The sequence below is a fragment of the Montipora foliosa genome, chromosome 4, assembly GCF_036669935.1.
Source record: "Montipora foliosa isolate CH-2021 chromosome 4, ASM3666993v2, whole genome shotgun sequence".
NCBI classification, from domain to species: Eukaryota; Metazoa; Cnidaria; class Anthozoa; order Scleractinia; family Acroporidae; genus Montipora; species Montipora foliosa.
This window is the reverse complement of record NC_090872.1, coordinates 28,044,515-28,071,308: the sequence shown is the minus strand read 5'-3', so window position 1 is coordinate 28,071,308 and position 26,794 is coordinate 28,044,515. Positions and strand designations below refer to the sequence as shown.

The 26,794-nt window shown below is 39.4% G+C and overlaps 1 protein-coding gene across 1 annotated transcript in view; it reads right to left on the bottom strand.

Moving 5' to 3' along the window:
- LOC138000487 (sushi, von Willebrand factor type A, EGF and pentraxin domain-containing protein 1-like) overlaps positions 1-20,566 on the bottom strand; it is a 70,183-nt gene extending 49,617 nt beyond the window's left edge. Inside the window, exons 1-9 of the mRNA XM_068846942.1 lie at positions 19,764-20,566; positions 17,684-17,845; positions 16,455-16,616; positions 14,201-14,392; positions 13,021-13,206; positions 12,711-12,923; positions 9,870-10,160; positions 3,513-3,761; positions 1,533-1,742 (exon numbers count right to left, since the gene is read on the bottom strand). Coding sequence (XP_068703043.1) covers positions 1,533-1,742; positions 3,513-3,761; positions 9,870-10,160; positions 12,711-12,923; positions 13,021-13,206; positions 14,201-14,392; positions 16,455-16,616; positions 17,684-17,845; positions 19,764-20,466 — 2,368 coding nt within the window. The 5' untranslated portion in view covers positions 20,467-20,566. The remainder of the gene's footprint in view (positions 1-1,532; positions 1,743-3,512; positions 3,762-9,869; positions 10,161-12,710; positions 12,924-13,020; positions 13,207-14,200; positions 14,393-16,454; positions 16,617-17,683; positions 17,846-19,763) is intronic.
- Positions 20,567-26,794: the final 6,228 nt, after the last annotated feature.

Here is a 26,794-nt window from a genome sequence, read left to right as displayed (position 1 = left end):
GGAACGTGCCATTTAGGGTTATCAAAGGCAACATTAAACTCTATAATATTCAGTTGTTGTGCAATGTATCTCAGATAATGATGTTTGAGGAAGAAAGTGCCCGTTTAATCGATCTTGTTTCGAAATCTGCGGTTTTCAAAAACAGTTAAAATTTTAGAAAACTTCAGTACTTATTTTGTATTTCGATAACTGCAATTTTAGAGTTACTCTACCAACTCTGATAAGGGGCCTGTCGTTTATTAGAGGAGGGGGGCTAGTGCAAATAAGGGGAGGGTCATTAATTGCAAAAATGAAAACGGTCACCAAACAATTAATCAGGGCTTTGGGGAGGGCCATACATTTTTATGTAAACGATGTTCTCCACTAAAATAGAAAAAACAAAATAAACACAGTAAGCATATTAAACTTTAATAAGTATAGAGGCCGCCCCAAGATCACGTGGCGATGGACAGTGGAGAAAGAAATCAGGGAAGACCTGGGGTAATCAAGCTTATGGCAAGGGACCGGCAGATGTGGAGGGAGCATGTTGCTGCCCTACATGCCACTTTGGCGTAAAAGGGCATGAGTGAGTGAGTGACAAATGAAGAGATGAAAAACTATATTTCGGCCGCACAAACAAAACCTTAGTATATATTTAAGCACTAGTGGACTTCTTCCGAGTTTACATAGCCTCATCTAATCACGAGGGGGAGTTGGGAGAATTGGAGACTGTCGATATTCTCCCAACTCCCCCTATGTAAACACGGATTGTACCGAAAAAGTTCTCTCTTGCTTTTATAAAATATTTCACAAAAATAATTCGACAAATGAAGGAAAATGCTGTTTTTTTACTTCTTGATTAAAACATGTTTTCTTGATACACGCTCGTATTACCTACCACTCAATCAAAACGCGCGTCTGAAACACATAACCAATCAAAATTCGTATGATTTCACAGCCGAGTTTTCGTACTCTCATCTAAACACAGCGAATGACCAATGAGAGTGTGCGTACTATCCTAATTATTTTATAAACATTCTTATAATCTACAGCAGTTACCAGTCACACGCCCTCAACGACTTAAAAAATTAAAAAAATTCGAAACTAAATTTGAGTGGATGTCAATCAAATGTTTCTATGACAATAGCCCTGTTCACTTGGTGGCAGTCGAATTCGTCATGGAGACAATTTAGTTTCAAAACATAAACAATCAGTAAAATGATCTCTTTTTTTGTCAGAACCAACTACAACAATTTTCTGAAATAAAATCAGTCATAACACTACTGTTATTTCAACACATTAGTGTTGGAAAAATACACAAAATTCAGCTCACTTGAATGTGCGCTTGCTGTTATAAACAGAACAAGGTAGAGTTTGATCTTGCTTAATAATTCCTATCATGTCTTTTAGCACGGAAAGGGTCATAACTTTTTTTGATCACAAGAGGGGAGGGTTACAGTTATTCCTGCAAGAAATTGCCCTGGCGCTTAGCTGCTCTTAGCCAATCACACCAGAAACACTAGCCATATAATAATAGAACATATAATACTTACGTGCACAATCCGGCCAAGGAAGAGAGGTATCTGCAGTACCGAAAAAATCGGTAAATTGCCACACTCCTGTGGCGCAAATGTATAGCTGTGGAGGAATAGTCACAAAGTCATAACCGCTCCTGCACTGAACTTGGCACAATGGGTCGGAACCAAAATAATTGATGATCAGTGCTCCATTTTCTGGTGGCTCGTAAATCGGGCAAGTTAACTCTGTAAAAAGCACAACAGGAATCTTAAAACGCATTGATTAGCACTTGTGTAAAATATGGAAATGAGAAAGATGTCAGTATGTCTTAATAAGGACGGTGCCCACTAATTGAAAGGTATTTTTGCACGCTTTTTGAATATGCGGGAAAGCAGATCTTAACAGGTGTTATTGAAATCCAATAATATTTGTAAAAAGCTTTAAAATACAAAGCAATGTATGGCATTCTTTTCCAAATTGAAGCTGAAATATCTCTTATGCATGATTACCCCCAAATTTCTTTTTGGATACGAAGAGCACTTGCTGGGCACTGCTTTCTCCGCATAGTTTTAAACCGAGCAATATCCCTGTATTAGTAAGCACATCCCATAGGAAACCCGAGTATTTCGAGATTCGCAGAACGTATGCGCAGTAACAATAGTAGGCACTGTCCTTAAACCATGACAGGATATCTACTACTGAAAATCGTATATTTGAAGAGAGGTATTTTTTTTTCGATGCGGTGTCTCGGGAATACTCTCGAGACATTTCGAGTGTTCCAAACAGGAGTCGAAACTATAATAGCTCAACCCCTTAGCTGTAGGAGACGGAAGGGAGCTATCCTATTAAACTAGGTTAAGATTACAGATGTACTGTTTCACTGCTGGAATTGAAACTCTCGAAATGTGACAAAAGATGGAGAATGTTAAACCAGAAATGCACGACCATTTTTGGCATCCAACGCGAAGCGTCCCTTGGAGTCTGAACTTTGCTATCTATTTTCCACAACCCTTACTTAATTGATCACTCCCCTTAAGGGCTTTTCAGGGCCAATGAAACACAATCACGACTGAACAGAACATTCAACAACAACTGTTAAGAATCCCAGCTTGCCAGTTGGCTATTGACAAGTGCAGCTGAGAAGTTGAACCATGGACTACCAGGAACAAATTCAACCAGTGGTCAAAACGTGTCTTGAACCCGGGGTCCCGGGTCTCAAGGCAAGCGCCCTAACCACTGGGCCGCACTGCTTTCTAAAATAAGGCCAAAGGCTAGCGTTTTTTTTAGCTTACGGTAAATGCAGTTGTTTGGCAGAATTTGGGAGACACTTTGTGACGTTAATTGTCTGCATTCCGAGACACGAATGATGTTGAGGTTGGGGAGAAAAGAAAGGGGACACTGCGGAACGCTTATTGAAATTGGCGTGCAGTCACGGTTCTGGACAAAACAACACGGAAAGCACATTTCGTGATTTTTATGAGTTACAGACAGTCGCTATTATTTTTAATTAAATAGATTATTATTTTACATTGCAAAATTTGATAGGTAATGCCATGTATAAAAGTAAAAATATCTGAATAAATTGTTGTTGTTGTTGATGATTTCTGGCCACGAGCGATGTTTTGAAAGTTCTCGAAACTGTGAACATCACGAGTAACCATAAATCAAGAAAAAGCACGAGCAAGTTAATATGATTTTTTTCATTATATGCACAACAAAATTACTTTATCGCTGTTTCCATAGCAACTTCCGTATTCCACGCTATAACCTATTTATGCATTCGTCATTCACCAATCAGAAACGCGATATTCTGCTGAGTATATATTAAGAGTTCTTGTGCTATGCAGTATTAGCTGCACTTTATTATTGAGGGGTGTAATGAAGCAAGAACCAAGAACAGGTCCATTTAATGACTAGTCGAACACTCATTTGTCACTAAGAAACACCGGTCAATCGTAACTTGCTCACTCACTCTGACATTCGATATCGTGACACTAAAAAAACTCAGTACTCACTGGAAAGCCTAATTGCAAAGGAGCAGCTTTGGTCTTCATTGCCAGCACTATCTCTGACTGTGTAGACGACTTCGGAATTGCTTGGTACGTCGAACAGATCACCATTTGGCCTGGAGGAGCTGATGGAAGGTGGGACACCAGAGTTGTCTGAACAATTGGGCCTCGTCCACGGAACATTGTATTCAACGACTGTCAGGTTGTCCAACACGATGTCCGCTGGACAGTTTGAACAAGAAGGTGGCTCGGTGTCTAAGTAACAAAGGATTAGTTTCAACAAAGATGGCAATAGCGAAGCACGGCAATGACAGTTGTAAGGGAACAGTGGGTGTACCTTTATGACTTTGTTTAACTTTACTGTCCTCCGTCAGTGGTACGTTTCATGTGTGCCTAAGTGCATGATGTAGTTTGTTTAGCTGCAAGAAATTCCACTTGAAACGAACCAATCATGGCTGTTTTTTCTCTATTTTTTCCCCAAGTTGAACTAAAATGAAGCCAATATTAAAATTGTTCTGACCTATTCTAATACATAGCTAGAGATTGCTGGGTTCGACGAAGAACGAGCTATTTAGTGTATAATTTCATAGCGAAAATCTTCCTCCGTCGAATAAGTCCGTAACTATCTCAGTCCACCTTGAATAAAATCTTAAATCCGCTCTATTGAGCCAATCCATATTATTGAAAATATTCACCGTAAGCTGTTGTAATATAATTTAAAATCTATATATATAAATTAGTGAAAGAGAAGATCTACTGCCAAATATTGTTTGGAAATCGCTCACTTCAAATAGCATCTCAAGAATTAAACCAACGCGACGTGGTTGCAGTGCTGGACGAAGAAAGAAGCATCTATCTGAGATGTGTAGCAACTCTATTTTTCTGAAGTTTCACCAACGCTGAAATTGTCGAAAAATAGTGCCATCAAAAGTCGATCTAATCTACATGACTCATTAAATATTCAAGTCAACACCTTTGGTATCAACAACAGTAATGCATCACCACTGCCGTCGAATTCTACTATTCGATCTAAAACATCAGGCACTTTACTGAATTCATCGCTGTCTGCATTGATTGTCTTAAATTCAAGTAGATATGAGGCTGAGCTTGGGGTCAAGGAAAGTGAATTAATTGTACGATCAAATGATATTCAACCAATTGTCACGGCTCATATACACAAGCAACAAAAAACGACATGGAGTTGACTTTGGCAATCTAATCATTGTAGAATTCCGCTTCTACAGCTCAAAACTACAATAACACCTAAAAGCAAACCATGTCTAGTTTTGGCGCTTATCAATAGTCGATCATTGAATAAAAACGGATTCAAACTTAAAGATCACGTTGTTGATCATGACTGTGATACTGCTGCGGTTACGGAGACATGGCTGCCTGATAATGATGTAATAGCAAATCAAATCATCGGTGATACCTGTCCGCATGGAGATAGAATGTTTCATACTCCAAGAAAATTGGGTCAACGAGGGGGAGGTGTTGGTTTAATGTTTAAGACAAGTCTGGATTTACGCCGTGTCACTAAAGACGTATTTAAGTCTGATTCAACAACCTTGCTTGGCGTAGAAGTCGATAGTACCCTATCGTTGAAGAGCCGTGTCAAAAACACAACAAAATGTTTTTTCTGCAAGTTGCATAATTTATTCAAAAGCAGAAGATTTCTCTTAGAAGATGCTGCGAAAACGATGGTCCACACTTTGATTACCTCCAGGCTAGACTACTGCAATTCAATTTTAAATGGTCTACCCAATACCACCCTGGAGTTTCTAGTACGTGTACAGAAGGCAGTGGCAAGATTGATATCAAATAAAACTAAATTTTAACATATCAGCCCAGTTATGAAAGACCTGCACTGGCTCCCTATAAAGAAGCGGATTGAGTATAAGATCCTTGTTCTAACATTTAAATGTGTGCACAACCTTGCATCTGCGTATCTGACTGAACTTCTACACAATCGTATACCAACAAGGGAACTAGAGCTGATAATAAGAATCTTCTGGTAGTACCAAAGGTTAAAAAGTCAACTTTCGGTTGCACAATCCCATAATACACCTCTTTTACCCCCTAAAACGTTTGCATAACCATTGTTTGCAATTTCTCCTGGGACATGGAAATGTCCCAAGAGAAGTCGAAAACAATGCCTATGCAGATTTTTGGGGGGGTAAAAAAGGTGTATTATGGGATTTGTGTAAGTAGTGAATAGAAAAGAGGACGTGGCGGCTGAAACAACTCCGTGACGAAATTTAAGCATTTTTTATGTCTTTGCAAGTTTCGACGTGACGTGTTCACTTCATTTTAAATTTTAACTGTGTATAACTAAACCAAACTCTCTGTGTGCAGAAACTACTTTCAAAACTTGGCTGTCAATTGTCAAAGCAGGTAGCAGGGGTCAAGTCAAGTCAAGTTTTTTTTTTGCCTTTTCAGGTTCGCCTAATAGCGGAGCTGCCCGCGCTAGTTAATAATGTATGGTAACCCATCGATGAGAGAAAATTTGGTTTTGGTCACCGTAGGACCGGTACAACCGTACGACCGTCCACCCCTCCATGTATGCCAATGAAACCAGTATCACGTGACCATATGACGGGCTCAAGCAAGTTTAGAGCTCATCGAGGAGGCAATACTCCAGTTGACACTCTAGCTTGTAACCAGTTTATTATATAAGTACTGAGATTTACTCTGTGCAAACCCACCGAATAAAAATAGTCTCTCTTTGATGAGAAGCAATCTCATTGGTCATACGATTTTTCTCACTAGCGATACGATTTTTTTCACAAGTGAGAAAATTCGTATCGGTTTTTCCCGCCTTTTCCCCCACCTTTCCCGACCACGGTTCATTCAGCTAGTTCGGCCGCAGATTATCAACAAGGCCAGCAAGCAATGTCGATCTTCACCGGTGCTGTTATTCATGGTGGACAATTCAACATCTCCATCAGCAGCCTTAATCAATCACCGACCTTGGCCACTCCAGAAACTGAGATGAAGTCCATAAAGAGGTACAAAAGACTAAAAGTACTTGACTCCGATTCAGAGTAGAAACCCTTTGTTAGTTTGAAAGCTTATGTGAGCTAACATTGTCAGAAATTCTTCAATTGTCAAACGTAAGCCTGAATTTCTTTGAATGGGCTTTATAATTTGTAATCTTTTTTTCTCGAAATGCGTTATTTTAAAAGTGCAGTTTCGCCCTTTAAAGCATATTCAAATTCAGTGTTTTAGGCGTCTTGACAGCATTGATTGGGCTATCGAGTTCGCGACTTCTTTGTCTTTTTGTGGTCAGTTGACTGTGATTTAAAGTTACAAAGATTTGTAATATCTCAGTACTAATATAATAAACAAATTACTTAATGGTTAGTTAGCTTGTACGATTTTTATTCACTTGTTGTGAAGAATCGCCAACTCACTCGCTCGAAGACTCGCTCGTTCGTTTGCGATTCTTCACAACCCGTGAATAAAAATCGTACGCGCTCACCAACCATAAAGTAATCTCTATTTACAGCATACATCTTTGATATTGGACATCAATGTTCTGGTCAATTGACACCTGTCAAAACAAGATATCCGCTGACCAGTATTTAGTGACCATATCGCGGGCTCAAGTTGGACTTTATCGAGGTCAGCTGTTTTTTTGAAGTTGACCGCTGACCAGGGACTGGTTGTTGATTAGATTGCAGGCCCAACCCAGGTCAGACACACCTGAGCATAGTAAATTTTTCGCGCTCTTTCTGTGGCTCGACGTGGCTACACGACGATGCTACGTCAACAAAATTTCTTGACAGTCGACGCTTTCAGTGTTCAGGTAGAAAACGGTTTGGAAAATATTTTTTTCCTGCATTTTCCGCTAGTTTCAATCCAGGTTTGACTTAATATAGCTGTGGTCAGGACACACTGGTGGCTACGGTTGTTATTTAAGTCAAGCATCGGAGGGATATAAACTTAAAGCTAAGTGTTTACTTTTTATTTGTTTAGTGCTGCTTTTTGTTCTGAATTGCAATTTTTGGCATGAGCTTAAGTCTTTAATTTTGAATCTAATATTAAGGTTTCAAGATGTCTGGACGGCTTATGATGACAAAAGAACAGAAACGAAAGAAGAGAGAAAGAGAACAAAAACCACAAAACGGTACACCAGTAACAGCTCAAACTTAGTGGAAGAAGTTACTCCACAAATTCTTTTCTTAAACACTAAACCGTTTGTTATATCTACGGATGAGTTATTTTAAGTGGATGCACATTTTTAAAAAGTGTTTTAATCGTTTTTTACCGTTGTTCACGAATGGATCTCGAATTTTTGTTCTCAACTGGAATTATATAACAATCATCTGTACTCTTTTTGGACAGAAATAATTGATTTGTTTGCTGGTTTGTTTGGTTTTAAAATGCGAGCGAACAAGAGGTTTTTTGACTCCGTTTGCCTACTAACTGTTCTTCGATGTGCCTCGACAATGACAAGAAAATTTTGCCCTTATGTTATAAACACGTAATTGCAATGAGTAAGGAGAAACGAAATATCACCAGCTTGTTTATAGTACATACAGGTAATTTGTTGGAGATCTTGTTTAAAGTTTGTCCCTTCTTGCCGATTCTGGTTCTAAGCCAAGCTGGCATGTTTCAATGAAATACATCAAAATGTAAATGATCCCGTTTTCAGAGATAAAGTGGAATTTTTGACCTTGAACCAACAAAGACGATCTGTCACATGATCACGAGCTATGGTAACGTCTGTGATTTCGAATTTTAACGTGATTCCTATTCGATGGCTTTTGACAGTCGACTCTGAAATGGCTTCTTTCCTTTACCCTTCGCTTGCTGAGGATTTGCAACTCATGTGATTCGAGAAAAATTAATTGGTTAACTGGTGAATTCGACAGTAAATTTTGCTGGAAAAACCGATATCGCTCTCATCAGGTGCACTCAACGTTAGTTTTCGGTGAAATATGTGTTCGGAAGAGTCACTGCTCTACGAATTACGGCACTACGTTGTGAAATAGCAACAGATTTCTTAATTATAACATCACCTAAAAGATTCTCATCCAGGGAAAACTAGTCCCTTACGTTTTCGGAAGGGATGTTTTTGCAATTTTTGGCACTTAAAAAGGTCATCTAGAAGTTTCGGATGAGCCAATGGTTCGTTTGTAAGTTCTTAGAAGGTAACGTTCAGCTTGAAGAGATCATTCTGTAAATTTTCAGATACTTCAATTTTCAGCTAAGATATTCGAACAGATCAAATTTTCCTAGGTGATAAAAACATCTCTTTAGACAGTCATCATACATTGCAAGGAGCCTAGAAATGTTTCTAAAAGGCTTTGGGCTTAATTTGCTCGTTGGGTGGCCTTGACTCATCCTTTCGTGATTTACGCGATATCAGTTTTTCGGATGAAATTTACCGTGGAATTCACTAGTTAGACAGCGAAGAAAATGACATACTTGAGCAATATCCGAAAAAAGCAAAACGTGGACAATTCCAAAGCCTTTAATTTTCACTAATCCTACAGCCAGTAAGAATAAACAACTCAGGAGCACCGCTTTTAGGCTCGGCCAAATCTATATATTATTAAATTGCATGGCGAGAGGGCCTCATAACCAACGGGCTTATTCGAGGAAGCCCCTTCCCTAGAGCTAAGGCCATACGCTTCTTCTTTTTTTTTTTTTTCGCTTAGCTTCGAATGAGTTTCCTGATATTGGGTCGGTCAGTCGGATTTTAAAAAAAAAAAAACTCTCGGGAATAGGAGGCCTGGTACCTCAGCATCATTGCTGTGGAGCCTGGAAACAACAAGACACGAACCCAAAATCAATATGGCGGGAAAAGTGTTTGGTGTTATTGTAAAATTAAAATAACATGGGAAAAAAGAATCAACCACCGAAATTCTTATGCGAAATAAAAATGGTTTAAATACTTCGTTAATTTTTTTTTCAGTTTTGAAAATGCCAAAACAATGGGTCGGTCGGACGACGCTAAATGGAGAAAAAACGAGGATGGCCTAATAAGACCACCGTTGGGTTTCATCCAGTTTTAGAAGCCCAATGGCTGACTGCGTCAAGGGTAAGCGTCCACTCAAATTACCTGAAATTGAAACATGATCAACACATGTACACTTTTAATTTCATCATTGTATCAAAACCAGTATCAGATCAAACCTTTTCCCCTGGGTGAAAACCCCAGCACCAACTGGATTCCCCTGTCTCAGAAGAGCTAGCAATAGAAACCTAATATCTCGATTCCTAACTAAGAATGAATTTGAATATCATTCCTGAAGGAAAACCATAACGAACTAATGAACTAACGTCTGGAATAACGAACTAACGATTCCCTGCAACGGGTTTCAAATGTGGTATTATTGATGCTGATTGCCTTACCTGCCACCATAACCAAGAATAAGCACTGGGCTGAATTTCCAGCATTATCTGTAACATTGTACTCTACTTGGTTCGACCCTATTCCCAATAGCTTTGGGAGATCGGTGTCCATGTATTCGCCATTAATCTTCAAGGTGATCGTAAAAGAATCATTTGTTATTCCTGGCTCGTTTTCCACCAGCGAGTTGTCGTTAAAGGAGAAGTCCCAGGTAACAGTAGCTACATTTGTGCCTGGGTCATTATCTTGTTGGATTGTTGCAGACGGGCATGTCAGTAAAGGAGGTCTGAAATCTGAAAAGAAATTTCACTAGAAAGTAAGGTGGAAGTGAAAGCAGCAACATAAAGAACGCAAATATTTTTTTCGGCTCCGTGTTTGGACTTTGGATTTTTTTTTTCTATTTCCTTTTTTTTGGGGGGGGGGGGGGGTGCGATTTGGCTGCGGCAATCACGATGACCACCAAACCACAGACAACTACGCTACAGATCAACGGGGAAATATGTATTTAAGATTTGTGCACGCATGACCGGAAAAGAGTCTTTTTCGTTTCACCGTGCAATATCCGGTCATCATATGACTCGGCAACACATTTAATTTTACGAGGCTAATTTCTCTCGGTGTTGTTGAAAAAGTGTGAAATATTTTAGAATATCATCGTAGAAAATTGTAAAGCATCTGTTTACTGGTTTTGCTTTGAGTCAACGCCGTTAACAACAGTTTTAAAGGTCAATAACTATCCTACGAACGCTCTTAACTTTATAGTTGGGTGAAGAAATGTGGACTTTGGACTTTGAACTTTGGACTTTGAACTACGGAATTGAACTGGATATTGACCAAAATATTTGAACATAAAAAGTCGTTGACATATTGTAAATTTTTAACAAACCGGAGCCTCTTATTGTTATGAACGTCGCCTTGAAGGCATGGATAGCACCACGACCGATGAACGGTTGGCTTGGCCGCGCGGAAGGTCGTGTTTTTCAACTCGGCAGAACTCTTAGAGCATTTTTAATTTCATTCATAAATGGTTAGACTTTCAAGTTTTCTGAGACAAGGTTTATAAATCATGGGCCCCATCCTACAAAAATAGTTTTTAAACTCAGCGAGAAATAATTACTTAATTAAAGAACCTTACAATTCGCAAAAATAATATTAGTTCACTTTACAAAGTGGTGATAGACTGGGATCTGATGTCGCTCAAAACAAAAATGAAAATGGGAAGTATGATGGTCGTGACAGCAAGGTTTTAAAGAAGCAGACAGTTATAAAATTGAAGTAATCTAAAAGAGTGAAGCTGAGAATGCACCAAAGGAATGAACCGTACTTTTCACTATGGCCGGTTATAAGCGTCCCCTAAAGTCTAGTTCTCAGGCTATCAATCTTTTCCGATTTGAGCTATTGGTGTTGTCTCCTGCAAAATGTGGCAGGTTTAGCGGTAAGGTGTCAAGCAACACGATCTCTTTCTCAAATGAAGGATTACCCTTCATTGTCAGTTTGCCTTAATGAAGTATTATCCTCCATTTTGATCACTCTGTCCCAGGACTTGTGGCAGCAAATAAAAAGAAAAAAGTAAAAGGTAGACTCTGGACAGGATTTGAACCCGGAGCACTTTGAAGGAACTGTTTTTATCCACTTAACCACTTAAGATCAACAGACTAAAAAAATTCCCGATTACTTACCAAAACTAATTAGCATGTGTATAAAATCGCAATAGTAGCAAGTATGATAAATACTGTAGGAAACAGACAACTTTTTTAGAAGACATGTTTCGGCATGAAACATGTCTTTTAAAAAAGTCGTCTGTTTTCTACAGTATATAAAATCATTGCTGAATAACGGTCTGAAACTTGATTTTAAAATTGTTAAATTTCTTTTAAAGTTTGGTACCGACATTTTTCACTGTGTAAGCTTGCTTCTTAGCAGGTGTTAATACACGTTTACAGCGGCATTTTTGGAAGAAAAACTTTTTGACATTAATAAAAAATGAAATCCTCGCAGTTAGTGATTTGGTAGTCTAGTCTAGTGGTTAAGTGAAGGGATTATTAATCAAACGTTCCCAGGTTCGAGTCCTGCGAGTCCAGACATTGGGGTTCGGCTGTTTAAAATAAAATATGTTCATTTTCCATGATCCTTATCAAGCTTTCAGTGACCAAAATGAACGATAATACTTCACTTGAAAAAAAGTGACAGTTAAGAGACCTGGTTGAGCAAAGAGGCTTAGGGCATATGAGGTCACATCACAAACCACAGCCTTGATAATTGTTGCTATTATGCTAAACCTCATCCAATAGACCGTGTTCATAAATGGCGGCCAAGAAATTATTCTTTTGTCTTTGCGCTAATCATCCTCACTAGCCTCACTTTGGAGATTTTTTTTTTTTAATTTTGCTCGTGCTAACGAGGAGGATGATTAGCATAGAGACAAAAGAATAATTAGTTAGCCGCCATTTATGAATACGGTGTATTATAGGGAAGATATCTGTTCACAACATTGCTTTTGTTATTCAAATGTGCCAACCACAGGAACAAAAAACCCTTTGTTCCTGTGTGTTCTAGGTTCTGTGTTCTAGGTTTAAGGTTCACATGAAAGTTTATCTTGAAATCAAGCAACATATTTTTTTACTTGGAAAATACTGTGGTTTTTACGGGTCGAAACAACAATAAAAACACATAGATTTTGTTGCCATGTTTGGGAGATTCAGCATCGCTTCAGTTACGGCACACGGACTAACACGTCGGAGTAACACTTGCGTGTGGGTTTTTTGAAATTAGCTCAGTCATTTTTTGCCCGGGAGCTCCAGCTATGGTTTCTAACACGATGCCAAATCACTCTTGATATGTACCTTTACAAGTTGGGGAAACAGCTCTGTACTCCCAGGTTCCATTGATTAAGCACCTCCTCAAGTCACTGCTTATCACAGTTGAGGCATACGAGATATGATACCCATCCGGACAATGTAGTGTGCAGCCTTGGTCGACAAACGAAGGCTGGTCATCGCACATGGCAGGAAGGTAACTACCGACAGACACAGTCGGTAGTGCTGGACATGTGATCCCTGAAAAGGTGGATTTGTTATATTTAAGATTATCAACCTACGCTAATAAAAAGCTAACACAAACACAAACACAACTGTGAGTGGGGAAGTCACTTACGTATGCACTCTGGGTGGGCTGGGGACCACTGGCCATCTAGCTGGCATGTGACTGTCTCACTTCCAGATCGCTCATAGCCGTGAGCACACACAAAGCTACAGTTTGTTCGGTACTCCAGACCATCACTTGTGCAGTCACCCGCGGCATTTTTAGCATTAGCCACAACCGTATAAGGGCACCTAATCACTGCAGATTAAGAAAACCAAATTTCTTTATCAGTTATTCTCCTGGGTATATGTTGCCGCGGTAAAGTCCCTTCTCATGCTGAATCCGTTTTAACCTACAACCTCGGTCATAAATAGTTGTAACACCTCTCTTAAATAGCACGTAACTCGATTCCAAGCTATTTATAACGCAGCCCTCCTCCTCCCTCCCTTCAAGGTTGCGTTTACCGTTCTAATGTTGCGTTTACAGGTTAGTTCTTGCACTGGAACCCATAAACATCAACACTGAAAGAGGAGGAGGGGAACATTTTCCGTCAGTGTTACAACATTTGTGACCGAGACTGGTAAAAATGGATTCAACCTGAGAACGGATTTTACCAACAACATATATGAGTCTTACTCCTAGACTATGCTGGTTTCCTGCCGTATAACGAATTCGACGGAGGATATTTTTGTTTCTTACGAAGCGCGGTCGAGACAAGATAGGCAGAGGCTTTGCACATCTTGATGACCACCAAAATTCTTGGTGACTGGAAAAGCAATTACAAAAAGACTATCAGTCCTGACCAAGGCATTGTTCTAAACACGTTGTTAGCCACTCAGCAGCACAAGGGTCTTTATCTTTACCGTAAGGAAGTAAAAGAGCGTTCGAGGTTTATAATCTTTTTTATGGAACAACACTTAATATGAAATCTTTGCGTGCAATCTCTCCCAACATTTAATTGTACGAAACAAATGCGTTTATGATAAATGAATTTACAAAAAAGTAAATCATACATTCCGTTAAAAATCTTTGAAGAACCTTTTTCATCCACCTTTGGCCATTTGGTATTATCTGCATTACACCATAGAGAAAACGTAAGGAGAAGAAGGACCTACTCAAATACCAGTAGTTAATCAAATCCTCGGTTTTTCAACATTTGCTGTTAAGGAGTCGTGCATGGGTCTGTTTTCGTATATAGTTGGCTCAAACTAAGGAAACCGGCTGACCGATTTTATTTAATATAAAAACATACCTTCGCATTGCGTGGTTGAGCCACTCCATGTTATGACGTTCGTGGATGTTACAATACATTGCCTGGTCTCACTACCAGTAAGTCGATATCCTTCATCGCACTCGAAAGTGCAATATGACAGGTACGATCGGTCACAGGATCCGCCTTTAATCCTCCCGTCGGTGGGAATAGGTAGCGTTTCACATTTCCTAACTATTGAAAACACACAAAAGGATTGCAGAAAGGTGTGTGTTGACTATTGTAAGGGAATACTAGCGATTTAAAAATGTGTTAGAATTCACAAACCTACTGTTGAGGCTAGAGGCAACGGCATTCACTAGGGATGTTTCTCAGCTAACTCGAGCCTTTAGGAAAAGTCACAGTCGACGTCATTTGGGCGCTTCGATCATTTCTTTCTCACCTGGCTATTCAAAGCTGTGATATCTAACTTGTAGAAATGTTTAGGGACTTTTTTAAACCATGCTGGGGAAATTTAGGATTAAGATCCTGCAAAAAGCATTTCACTGACCTTAATGAAATGCAAAATATACTTTTAAAAATTTGATACAAGACGGTGGGAACGATTGATTGAAGCCACAGTCGGTCTTGTGTTTAACGATTATTATTAAGGAGCTAGTTCGTCTCAGTGGTTCGGGCTTTGCCATGAGATCCGAAGATCCCAGGTTCAAGATCCCGTTCTGACCATATTGTGTTCAATTTGATTCTGGTAGTCTCTGGATCAACTACTCGGCTGCGCTTGCAAACAGGCAACTGGTTTGCCTTCGGCCGATTCTCGAAAAAAAGTTATTGCTCTTTTCTGTTCGTTTAATTAATATATTGGCCCTCAAAAGCCCCCGTGGGAGAGTGGTCAATGCAAGTAAGAATGTATGTATTGTGCTCAGTGTATTATATATACGCATTGCGTATCTATAGTGTAGTGCGCTTTAGGAGTGGGAAGGATTTTCCCGCCGTTAGAGAGTAAAGTTCTCCAGTTGCTGTGGTTTATTGTTCTCCGTTACAATACAGTGGAAACTTGGTCCCAGTATACTTAAAGCTACAACTTTCTCATATTCTTTTGGTCTTGTCTTGATGTTTTGGAGTTTTGTCATAGTGTACTGTGGCAACATTATTATGTGGTGTCGTTTTGCCATTATGTGGTGAGGTTTTCTCATTATGTGACGAGCTATGCTGGTAACGTGTTGTGTTTCCAACATGATGTGTTGAAGTCTTCTTTTGACGTAAGGTCGCCGGCGCTTATCTTCGGTTTCTGTAGCATGAACCGACTAGGAGTATTTTTACTCCCCCCTGGATGGGATGCTAGTCCATCGCAGGCTTAGTCCCAGCATTAGATTCGCCGTTACCCATTTATACACCTGGGTGGAGAGAGGCACCGTGAGAGTAAATTGTCTTGCCCAAGAACACAACACAATGTCCCCGACCAGAACCCAAACCCGGACCACTTGATTCGGAGTCGAGCACACTGACCATGAGGCCACCGCGCCTCCTGCTTCTTTTGACGTGCTCTGTTTATAATCACACACACTCTTCTTTTTTATAAAAATATATTTGATAAGAATATCGAGGCTGAAATTTGCGAAATTTTAAGACTGTTTTAAGAATAAACCTGAAGCTGAATTATGAAAAGAATATAATTTTGTGCGAAATTGTAAATGGTTTACAATGATAATTTTGTGCGTTAAAAATCTGTAAATACAATACATTTCTATGATAAATGCTTTTTTTAAGCCAAAACGGCAAAGTGTCGTCTGTCGTGACATCTTGACCTAACCGATTGCAACGAACAGCGATGGAGCACGTGCACAATGTAACGCGATACAGATCTGGACACCAAACACTAGTAATTGATACCCCAATACATCCTTAAAAAAAGTCATAAGCCATAAGTAAGAATATTACAAGGGTGTTTTCAGCGTAAAATCGGCAGAAAAATAGAAATATTCAGCCTGGGCCGGGAAAACAATATTCTTATAAAAAAGAAAGAGCGCAAAGGTAGAAACTCGACGTCATAAAAGAACCTCACCATATAAAAAGGAAAACACAGTACGTCAAAAGAACAACTCGTCACATCATGCTAGAAGCACAACACGTAATCATCAAACCTCGTCACAGAATGGCGAAACCTCACCACAAGACAAACGATTATACATAAGAAAGTTATGGCTTTCCACTCCTTTTATGCGCGTGCATATTGTGGTGTTTGTGATACGGTACGAGTGAACCGCGGAGAAGTAAGCGTAAGGCTTGGATCACTTACTTGTGCAGTCGTTTCCATTTTCGGGAGTACCCTGGTATCCTGTGTCACACTCGCAATCCAAACGGCTTCTGCTGCCAATGTGTTTATGACCTGAGTTTAGAGGACAAGCTGTGCACGAATCTGCATATCCCGAAAAATCTTTATAGGTTGAAGGGGGACACACTGCAAAGGAAAACAATTCACCCAATAGACCGTATCGGCATAGAGTGCAATTGATGTGGAAAATAGTGTTCTCAAATGACAGGAAGGTCGGTGACATAAATCATGATTAAAACCCTTTAACTCCCAAAATCAAAAAGTCCTTTTCTCCAAAGTAATACTGTAGCTTTCTTTGCTGGGTAGTAATGAGAATTTGCTCTTTAACCAGGAAACATAAACATGAGTTGGCATGAGTTGAAGTGTGTATATTGAAAAGTTTCAGTCGGCTTGTAATGCGTCTTAACGTCCAGGGTGGATTCGTTTTTTAATCATTGTCCTTTAAATACCACTTTGTGGAGGAAAGTGATTTCGTTCTGTGATATTACGGCCGTGAATTCATGGTAGTGTGGAATTTGTTAGCTTGTTCAATAAAATGATCTACCTGTGTTTTATCGCTGTCCCAAAGGGAGAAAATATCATCAATATATCATTTTCATAGTTTTGGCTTGGCATCACTTTGTTGTATTAAATTTGTTTTAATTTGCGCCATAAAAATACTGGCAAACGAGACTGACGTTTTTGTCCCCATGGGGGTTCCATGTGTTTGGAGATAGTTATCCGCATTGACGTGGAACAAGTTTTTGCTTAGGATATAAAAAGTAGAATTTGCCTTAGGAAGCGTGCAAACTATGTTCGTTCCCTCTTTTTGTGGTTTATTTGTGTACACGCTAGACACGTCCATCGATACTTAAATTGTGTTTTTGGCTATGATCTTTGTTTTCTCTGTGAAACTGATAAAATCAGTTGTGTCCTTAATAAACATTTGTTGTTTTCGCGCGATAGGCTGTAGCAATGTATCCATAAACGAAGACATTCTCTCGGTCCGTAGGTAATTATGCCCCAAAGTTTGTAAGCCCAGGCTTACTGGTTTAAATGCTGCTACGCCCCTACTTGGAGTACGCCTTTCTTGGTGACATGTTAAAAAAGCAAGGATCCTCTCTGATTCATCAGTGAACTCTGTCACAACAATTCAAGACTATCTACGCGACAGCGACTGTCCTTACTCAATACTTGAAATAGACAATACTTACGTATACACTGCCCCACGACTCCAGAGCCATAATAACCCAAAGGGCACGCACATTTGTAATCTCCGTTTACTAGACCGCAAGCACAGGTTGCTTTCACGTCGCAGTTGTTCTGGCAATTAGACGGGTCTACATCTTGCGTTTCCCATAGTTGTTCATAAGGATCTGCATGGAATAGTTAACAAACGAAAAGTAGTCAAATAGCATGGTGAAGGAAAATCGTCCAGCCGACCGTGGTCCTGAATTGCTGTATGCGATGCAAGGAAACTTACGTAACCACGGCAGAGAATGCAATGAGAACTCCACGAAGCAACTTACAGGTTTAATGTGGAAAGGAACGTATGGTACTTACAACACACAATTCTTTGTTTTCCTTCGTAGGCAACAAAGTGGAAAGGCTTGAGGGTTTCTGAAGAACTTAACTTCACAAAGACGGGTTTTCGATTCTCTCACATTGCGTCAACGCGTGACAGAGTGGACGGATTGAAACTCTAGCAAAGTTCCTTCAAAGACGAGAGGTTGAATTTTTGAAATCGTAAGCTTAAGTTACCTACTTACTGGCGTTCTAAACCTTATGAAAACCAATTATTGCTAAAGTTGAAGATGCAATCATTATTGTTACGTAATAGGTCATCTGTACAATAAGAAAGCTAAGTAAAACAACCTGTATTTTACTTTTAAACTGTTATATCTCAAAAAAGAATCATCACTCTTTTATATCGCGGGAAAGTGATGAAACGCACTGCACAGTTGAAAATATCCCTTGAGCGGATTCAGAGCCACCTTAAATATCCAACAAGATAGCTCCTTTTGCAGATAGTTTCAACTTATCCTGCAAATCAATTTGTGAACGTTATTGAGTTTTTTTTGGAGATACGAGCACTCGAAGGCAAATAATGAGTTTTAAAAAAAAATTTCCTGTTGCTATGATGACATAATTCCGTCAATATATTGAGCCCATTTTTTTTAACAAGAATAATGTTGTTTCACATGACACTATAACATGGCTGTTTGGTGATAATTACATTACATTTTTATAAAATAATCAGGACAGTACGCGTACTCTCGTTGGTCAATAGCTGTGTTTAGATGAGAGTATATAAACACGGCTCTGACATCACACGAATTTTGATTGGTTATGTGTTGTCAGACGCGCGTTTTGATTGGCTGGTCGGAAATATGAGCGTGTATCAAGATATCTGTTTCAATCCAGAAGTAAAAAAACCAACATTTTTCTTCATTTGTCGAATTATTTTTGGGGAAGTTAGAGGGATTCTGGACAGTTATGCAAACCCTCGACTGCTTATCGGGTTTGCATAACTGTCGAGAATTCTCCAACTCCCCTCGTGTTTAGATGAGGCTATTTAAACACGGAAAAAGTCCTCTATTGTGTAAATTATGAATAACTAGCAATTAACTGAGATTTAACCGTAAGAACCGAACGTTCGAGGTTAAAATTAAGTTGGCTATCACCTATCCTCATCACGAGCGTTATCAGTTCATCCGTCGCTTGGAAGCCTACAAGTAAGATGAACGAACGCGTATTCCTTCGAAAAAGAATATTTTCGGAACAAATTATTACAATTTGGTTCGCTAAATTTCGGTGAGACATTTCTTGAAAATAAGCCGCCAAATAACGTCAATATATGCAGGGAAAAACCAATCTGGCTTGGTTATTTCCTTTAGTTTTCTGTTTTATTAGCACTTATCCAATCAGAGTTTTCGTTATATCGGCAACAAGCACTTACGGTCCTTGTGAATTAAGTGCAGCAACACGTTTATAACTTAATTCGAAAGGATCGTTTGGCGCAGAAAAATCTGTTCAGTTCTATGACCCTGATGTTGGTTTGAATCTCTCTGAAACAATTTTGTCCATTTGGTGTGATTAGACACCTAGAGCAAATGAAGTCTTTGAAGCCCTGCATGACAAAAGTCCATTCGTTCCACAAAGGAATCTTATTCAGCCCCAGTGTTGCGGCCAACTTCTAAATGCCAAGTCATTCAGGATCGAGTCGGTAAAGCCATTTCAGCCAAATTAAAATAAATCGCGAAGGACGGTGAATTGAACAAAAGACAGTCTTACCTCCTCTAAGGTAGGTCGCAAGTTCAGAAAACTGGGTAAAATCTTGCAAATGGAAGGCCTGTTTATCTGGGTTTTCAACGACTTGACGGAGTCGCCCATAATCAATGTAACCGACACCTATAGCAAAGACCTCAACACCAGCAGCCCGAATTTCCTGGGCTAGCGAAACTGGACTTGGATCATTCGATGGTGTGTTCCACTTGCCATCCGTTATCAGGATTGCCGTTGTCTTGAAGGATTTTAGGGGTAATCTCTTGTCCTTGTTTAAGGTACCGAAAGACACCTGTTTTACCAGATTAAACGCGTTTTTCATGTTGGTCAGGAATCCGTTTATATTTTTATTCAATTGATTAAATTTAGCGTTGAAGGTGCATTTGTTCTTCATTAGAGAGGCCGAGGAAATCTGGTCAATGTAAATACTCGCAGTAGTTCCAAACGGGATCACTTCAACCCTAGTACCACCATTGGAGACTCTTATCTCGTTCAGCAGATTGGTTACGAATTTTTTTTCTTCGTTAAAATCGCTGCCGGATAGACTGCCAGAGGTATCGATGAGGAAAAAGATGTCTGACTTTTGATTTAGATGTTCACCTCTGAGCTTCAGGAGCTCCGTTTCGGAGACTTTGAGCCAATCCACGTTTTGGGACAGGACGACCTCAAAAATGGTCAGAAGCGACAGCGAAACGTAGAGAAAGGCTTTCATCGTCCCCTCAGTAATTAAAGGGGGGAAAAGCCTTTTGAATTCACAGAAATACTAGATAAACACTTCCTTCTAGTAAACTGATTCTCTACAGTCAAAGAACGATATTAATTACAACAGTACTGTATTATGACGCAGGCCGGCAGGTGTGCATACACGTTATGGAAACGAAATACAGAACCACTGTTTAGCCTCTAAAGAATTTGCTTAACTGTCGTTTTGTGAACTTAGTTTAATCAATATACGAGACTTTCAATTTTCCGTTTCGTCAAAAAACGAGGGAATTTCATTTCATTCGTTTTCGTAACTCAACTATTAATCAGTTTTCGCTGGTACATGTAGCAAGGACAATATCACAACATTTGCACACACATGAAAATGTTGCGGGTACATGTTTCAAGGATGTGTTGCAAAGACATATCCCCTCGTGTGAACTGATACTTTTATAATTGTGCCACCGATTTGGGGGTTGTTTTGTCCCCGCGACATGTCCCATGAAGTTCAACAAGTTAAACTTAATGGGAAACGTCGCTGCAATATATCCCTGCAACATATCCCTGAAACATGTACCGGCAACATTTTCATGTGTGAGTAGATGTTGTGATTTTGCCCCTGCTGTATGTCCCCGCTACACCACCCTAATGCATGTTGCCTCAGTGTGTACTACACAGTCACCTTTTTGTCGCTGCATGGGACATGTCGCTGCAACATGACCCTTCGTGTCTGCCCACCTTAAAGTAAAAGTTCAATCAGTCTACCGACAAAACGTTTTTCTCTCAGTTTTAATTCATTTTCTTCTTCTCACGTTAAAGTGAAAAATTGCTATGGGACACAGTCACTTTCAAATTTGAAATGTATTTATCCAAACACAACTGAAAAAACACTATTGCGTGGTATTTATTTCTCCATGCAAGCTGATTAACTGCTAAATACGTAAAAGGTTTTTTCCTTCAGCAAAGCGATGCAGGTGCGGATCGGACCAAGGTCAGAATTCACGAAATTGACTCAGTATCAATAGTTTCTTTGTTTTCCAGCCCCATCGTCCCGCTAATATAAATCTGAAAACCACATGTGGTACGTGTTACACAAAACCAAAAGGCACTGAGTTGGGTCAGGTATTGAACTGCAGTGTTCCAGTGAAGTTTTTTCAAGTGGGGGGTCATCGAGACCATTTGTGCGGTCACCCAGACGTCGTGCCAGCAGAGGCTCACACGTTCACACGTTTAATTTTTTTGTAATGTCCTGTCCCATTTTTAGGTCTTTTAGTGTTTTTAAGCTTTGTAATAAATTCAGTTTAAAGATAACAAAACACGCTCTTGAGTAAAACTCACTGGTTTCTTCTTTAAACAGTCTGTAAGAACCGAAATGCAAATTGCTCTGATGGAAGTTTTCCTGCATGTCATGCATGTCTTACAGTTGCATTAAGAAAACGTTTATTACACACTCTAAGGAAGGTCTGAAGATGTTGTTTCCGCTTCATAACACCTTTTCTTTTCAGTCTGATCTGATGCCAGGTCAAAAAATATTTCGGCTTTACGTGTGCACCAAAAAGTACCGTAAAAGCCGGATCGAGTTAACAGTAAAAGACAAGACAAAAGACAGATGAAGAAAAAAATAACATAGCTTTTATATATAACTCTGAATCGAATTCTCATGAAAGATCGTAAAAACACGAATATTTCTGCAGTTTCTAATTTCTAACTTCTATGAATCAAGGGGATGGTCATGATGTTCTGTCAAAAGGAAGAAATTGATCAGGTGCTAGGCAATCATAAAGGTGCACGTGATCACCTTGTGTCAACTGAATAAACTACGGAAAAGAATGTTAATCGATCGTTCATCGTTTTCAGAGTAAAACAACACACTTTTTAACCAAGAAACTTCCTCTTTGGTTTTTTACAGCGGTTATCAGTTACACGCGCCCCTCAACGACTTTTTTTCATATTTCAAAACTAAAATTTAGGTGGACGTCAATCAAATGTTTCCACGACGATACTCCTGTTCTCTTGGCGGCAGTTGAATTCGTCATGGAAACATTTGATTGACGTCCACCTAAGTTTTATTTTAGAATATGAAAAAATGTCTTCGAGGGGCGCTTGTTACTGATAACCGCTGAAATGATCTTGTAATTGCGTTCGCAAGCTTAATCTCGTTTTTTTCCGTTCTTGTCCTGTGTCTTAAGGATGTTGGTGTGCCTGTGAACGGATGCATGATTTTTTGACATTCCTGTAAGGACACCGAAATGGCCTTCCCCGCTTGAATTTTGAAGGGGTATGTATCGGTCGGAAAAGAGGTACTAAGACATATGATTAGACAAGTGGCATGCCACGTGAGCTCGTCTTGCGTTGGATTTTTCTTTCGATTCAGTCGTCGTAGGCTTCGCTATTTTGTGCTCTCATCGTTGATTTTATTGAAATCTAATTTATATGTTAACGAACAGGACTTTGAATCGCCTTGGCTTTGGGATGTTAAACGTATTTTGATTGCATTTGTTGATTAGTTCCAGTCGCGACAGATACATGTAGCTTAGTCTTTATCCGTTCGAATATTGTTTGGAATTGCTGGAAACATAATCTGAAGGCAAGATCCATAGGAGGGAGCGTGAACCAAGGAACGGCAAATTATGAAAATACTTTATTCATCAGGAGAAATACTCAAATCTGTCGCTTGGAGTTTGTTTACGATAAATGAGCCCGCGATTGCAAATGTTTACTAAGTTAGCTTTTACGCTTAAACATTTTACCAGTTCAAACGAAATTCGAAGACTATAAATGTAACTATTTTTTTGGGAGTCTACTGCTGAAGTGGCGCTGTCACGCAATGTGTCAACAAATCGTAGTTTGTATACGAGCATCAAGAGTTTCGCGCTTCCAGTTGAAACGCAGCTCATCATGGGATAGGCTGTCCAGAAAAGTGGGCACCAATTCTTGAATGCCAGCCATACTGAATATCTCCTGTTTCAGATCGCGTCCCTTTACCCCCGATTCGTACTGCATTTTTCCACTGAAATTCCTCCTTTAGCCGTTGCATATTGGTCAGTAATCCTATAAACTGGTGGAGAAATCGATTTTATGGCTATTAGTGTCCTTATCGCGAAAATATTGCAGTAAAACCTGATGAGTTTTGAGGCTGCGAGGCGTGTTGCTCGCTAAATGTTTCACGTCTGTAATCATTCTGTTTTGATTTCTTCTCTAGGTTTTGGATTTCGGCAATAGGATTTGTGTACTTATTTGCTTTCCAACAGCGGGAAAAGGCTGACTAAATGGGCAAAACAAACCTGCACTGCCTTCATGCATGTTTGAATGGGACACAAACAAGAATTCTTGCAAAAAATTGTATTCACCTGATAAAGGATCTGTGTCAAGTGCATAAGCAAGGTTCCTAATTTCAAGTATCTAAGATTATTAAATTCTTTCGTGTCCAGACTTTTTCCTTCCTTATTTTCCTGTTGATGTTCTCCATCCATCGTTTTCTTCGTTCGCTATCCTTTTCTCCGCGGGAGATGGAAACGCATCGAAATGGTGGCTCACAATCGCACGTTTGTGTAGCCATAAAATGGATTTACTCACCAGTTTATAGGATTACTGACCAATATGCAACGGCTAAAGGAGGAATTTCAGTGGAAAAATGCAGTATGAATCGGGGGTAAAGAGACGCGATCTGAAGCAGGAGATGTTCAGTATGGCTGGCATTCAAGAATTGTTGCTCACTTTTCTGGACAGCCTGTCCCATGATGCACTGCGTTTCAACCGGAAGCGCGAAACTCTTGATGCTCGTATAGGGGGCCTCCTAAACTGACATCGACTTTGACACGATATAGCGATGAAAAACGTGGATTTTAGCAATAGACAGAGGCTGAAGGTCAACTAGTGAAATTATATATTTAAGTGACGGCGTCGAACGCACTCTCATAACCTTTGATTACTACTGGTATTTAACTAATTTACATTTCATCTGTCGGGTCAAGAGGCCTTCTCAACCACGGTCCCAGGCTCTCTTGTCGATGAGACAATGGAGGCCCTGGGAACGAGGTTGGAGGCCTTCTTTGTCGGGTTCCTGAGAAACGTATCACTCAAGTGGCCAGCAGCCATATTGGATTACTGAAACAAAAGAAAGTATTTGCATAAAGACAGAGTTCAATTCTCGGAGGATTTGTTTGGTACACCATCATGGCCGCCATTCTTTTGTTTTGGAACACCAACATGGCCGCCGTGACGTCATGTGAAAACGCTCTATTTTGACTTCAGGGTGAACTATTTACACAATCATGAGGTTGAGCGGCCAATCAAAACAGAGTTTGTAATTGAAAATCTAAACATCTCTGAGATACAATTATAGACTTGCGAATTATCGCAAATCACAATGCTGACAAGCACAAAAGCAAAAGAAATGGTTAATAAATGTGAACAGGTTTTTTACCATCTGAATGCTCTTTAGTTAGATTAAAGCGATATATTGTTGAAAAATCTTTTTGTGAAGGAGCAATGTCTCGCAAATGATGTAATTTCATGACACTCAAAATTCGCAAAAGGCATGAGTGGTGTAATAATAATAATAATAATAATAATAATAATGATGATGATGATGATGATGATGATGATGATGATAATAATAATAATCAAAATTTCTATAGCGCCATTTCTACTAATTAACCAATAGCGCTTAACAAGGTTGCTGAAATATGTAGAAATTACATCATAATCTTAAAAGAACGGCTAAATATAAAAAGGGTCTTAACCATTTTCTTAATTAAGCATGTTAAAGTTCATATTTCGTTTGGTAAATTGTTCCAGAGTAAGGGAGCAATGATTAAAAAAGCGCGCTTTCCATAAGACTCAAGATTATACATAGGGTCTACTAACAAATTCTTGTTGACGGAACGGAGTGTTCTCCTAGACGTATATTTAATTAAAGAGTCTGATCGATATTTAGGTCTAATTTCGTGATACGCTTTAAAAGTCAAGAATAATATCTTGAACTCATCAATCCTTGACATGACAGGCAACCAATGTAGTTCTTTCAAAATCGGGGAAATGTGGTCGTATTTATTTAAGTACGTGAGTAGACAGGAAGCAGCATTTTGATCATATTGCAGCTTTTGCAAAAGAAACTGTCGGAGGCAAAATAAAAGAGAGTTACAATAGTCGATGCGAGAAGTTACAAACATGTAAACAATCTTCACACTGGTAAGTCGTAGCAATAAATTGGATTAAAGAAATATTTTTGGCTTTCGAAATAAACTTCATTTTACTTTATAGTGACAAAACAGATCTTTTTCTGGCGTCAAAAACTTGGCTACCTATCAATCATTTGTCAGAAAGAAAAAAAATTTCTCGCGTGTCACATTCCAACCCACGTATGCAAATTTGTTAAGCTCGAATATTACACAACATGATGAATTCACAGCAAGCATTTTGTTGCCACTTTCCTTATCTTTGGCTGAATGCTAATAGACGAAATCGGCTAAATCTATGTTGTACCCAATTCAAACCCTTTGAGAATCAAACGTTTTCTTCCATGTTTTAATGTGAATACATTTTAATGTAGCGATGTATGGCACCACTGCAGCGTACGTAGTAAAGGTAAGCTCGAACAGCTAAATAAGCAGGCGCTTCTAGTAGTTTTAGACGATCAATCTAGTACCTATGTAGAGTTACTATGTAAAGTACATATGGCCACATTGGGACAAAGGAGAGTACAGAACATGTTAGTTACCGTGTATAAATGCTTCTTCGGTGCAGCACGGTCAAATTTACGAACTTATCTACGGGTGCCTGAGGCTGGCTTTTATTCTCTAAGAGGTGTGGCCAAACTGAAACCGCCTGCTGTTAGAACAACAACATTTGGTCTTCACTCTTTCCGTTATCTGGCCCCCAATGCATGGAACAAACTACCGGATATCACTAGGAAGGCTGGTACCCTATTTATTTGCAATTGCAATCCGAATAAAAATAAAGTTTCTGTATGTATGTATGTATGTATGTATGTGTGACACAGGTTTCTTTTGCTCTAAATTACCACTTTATTACGCAGTAAGACCTAATGGAAAATTACAGAAATTTATATATATGGAAGCGACTCAAAGAATCCGAATGAAAATACCGGGCCTAGTTTACCAAAACACTTTAGTGGCTAATAAACAGTAAAATAAGCTCACCCCGGCAGCTGAACATCTTAAGGACACGATATAAAAGTACAAACAAAAGCAAAACAGCGAACAAGACTCAAAACAGAATAAACGCGCCATACATTATGTCATGTATGCGCACGTGTGGCCTTTCGGCCCCAGGGCCCATTTGAGCGCATGAAATATGCACTCTCACATGCTTCC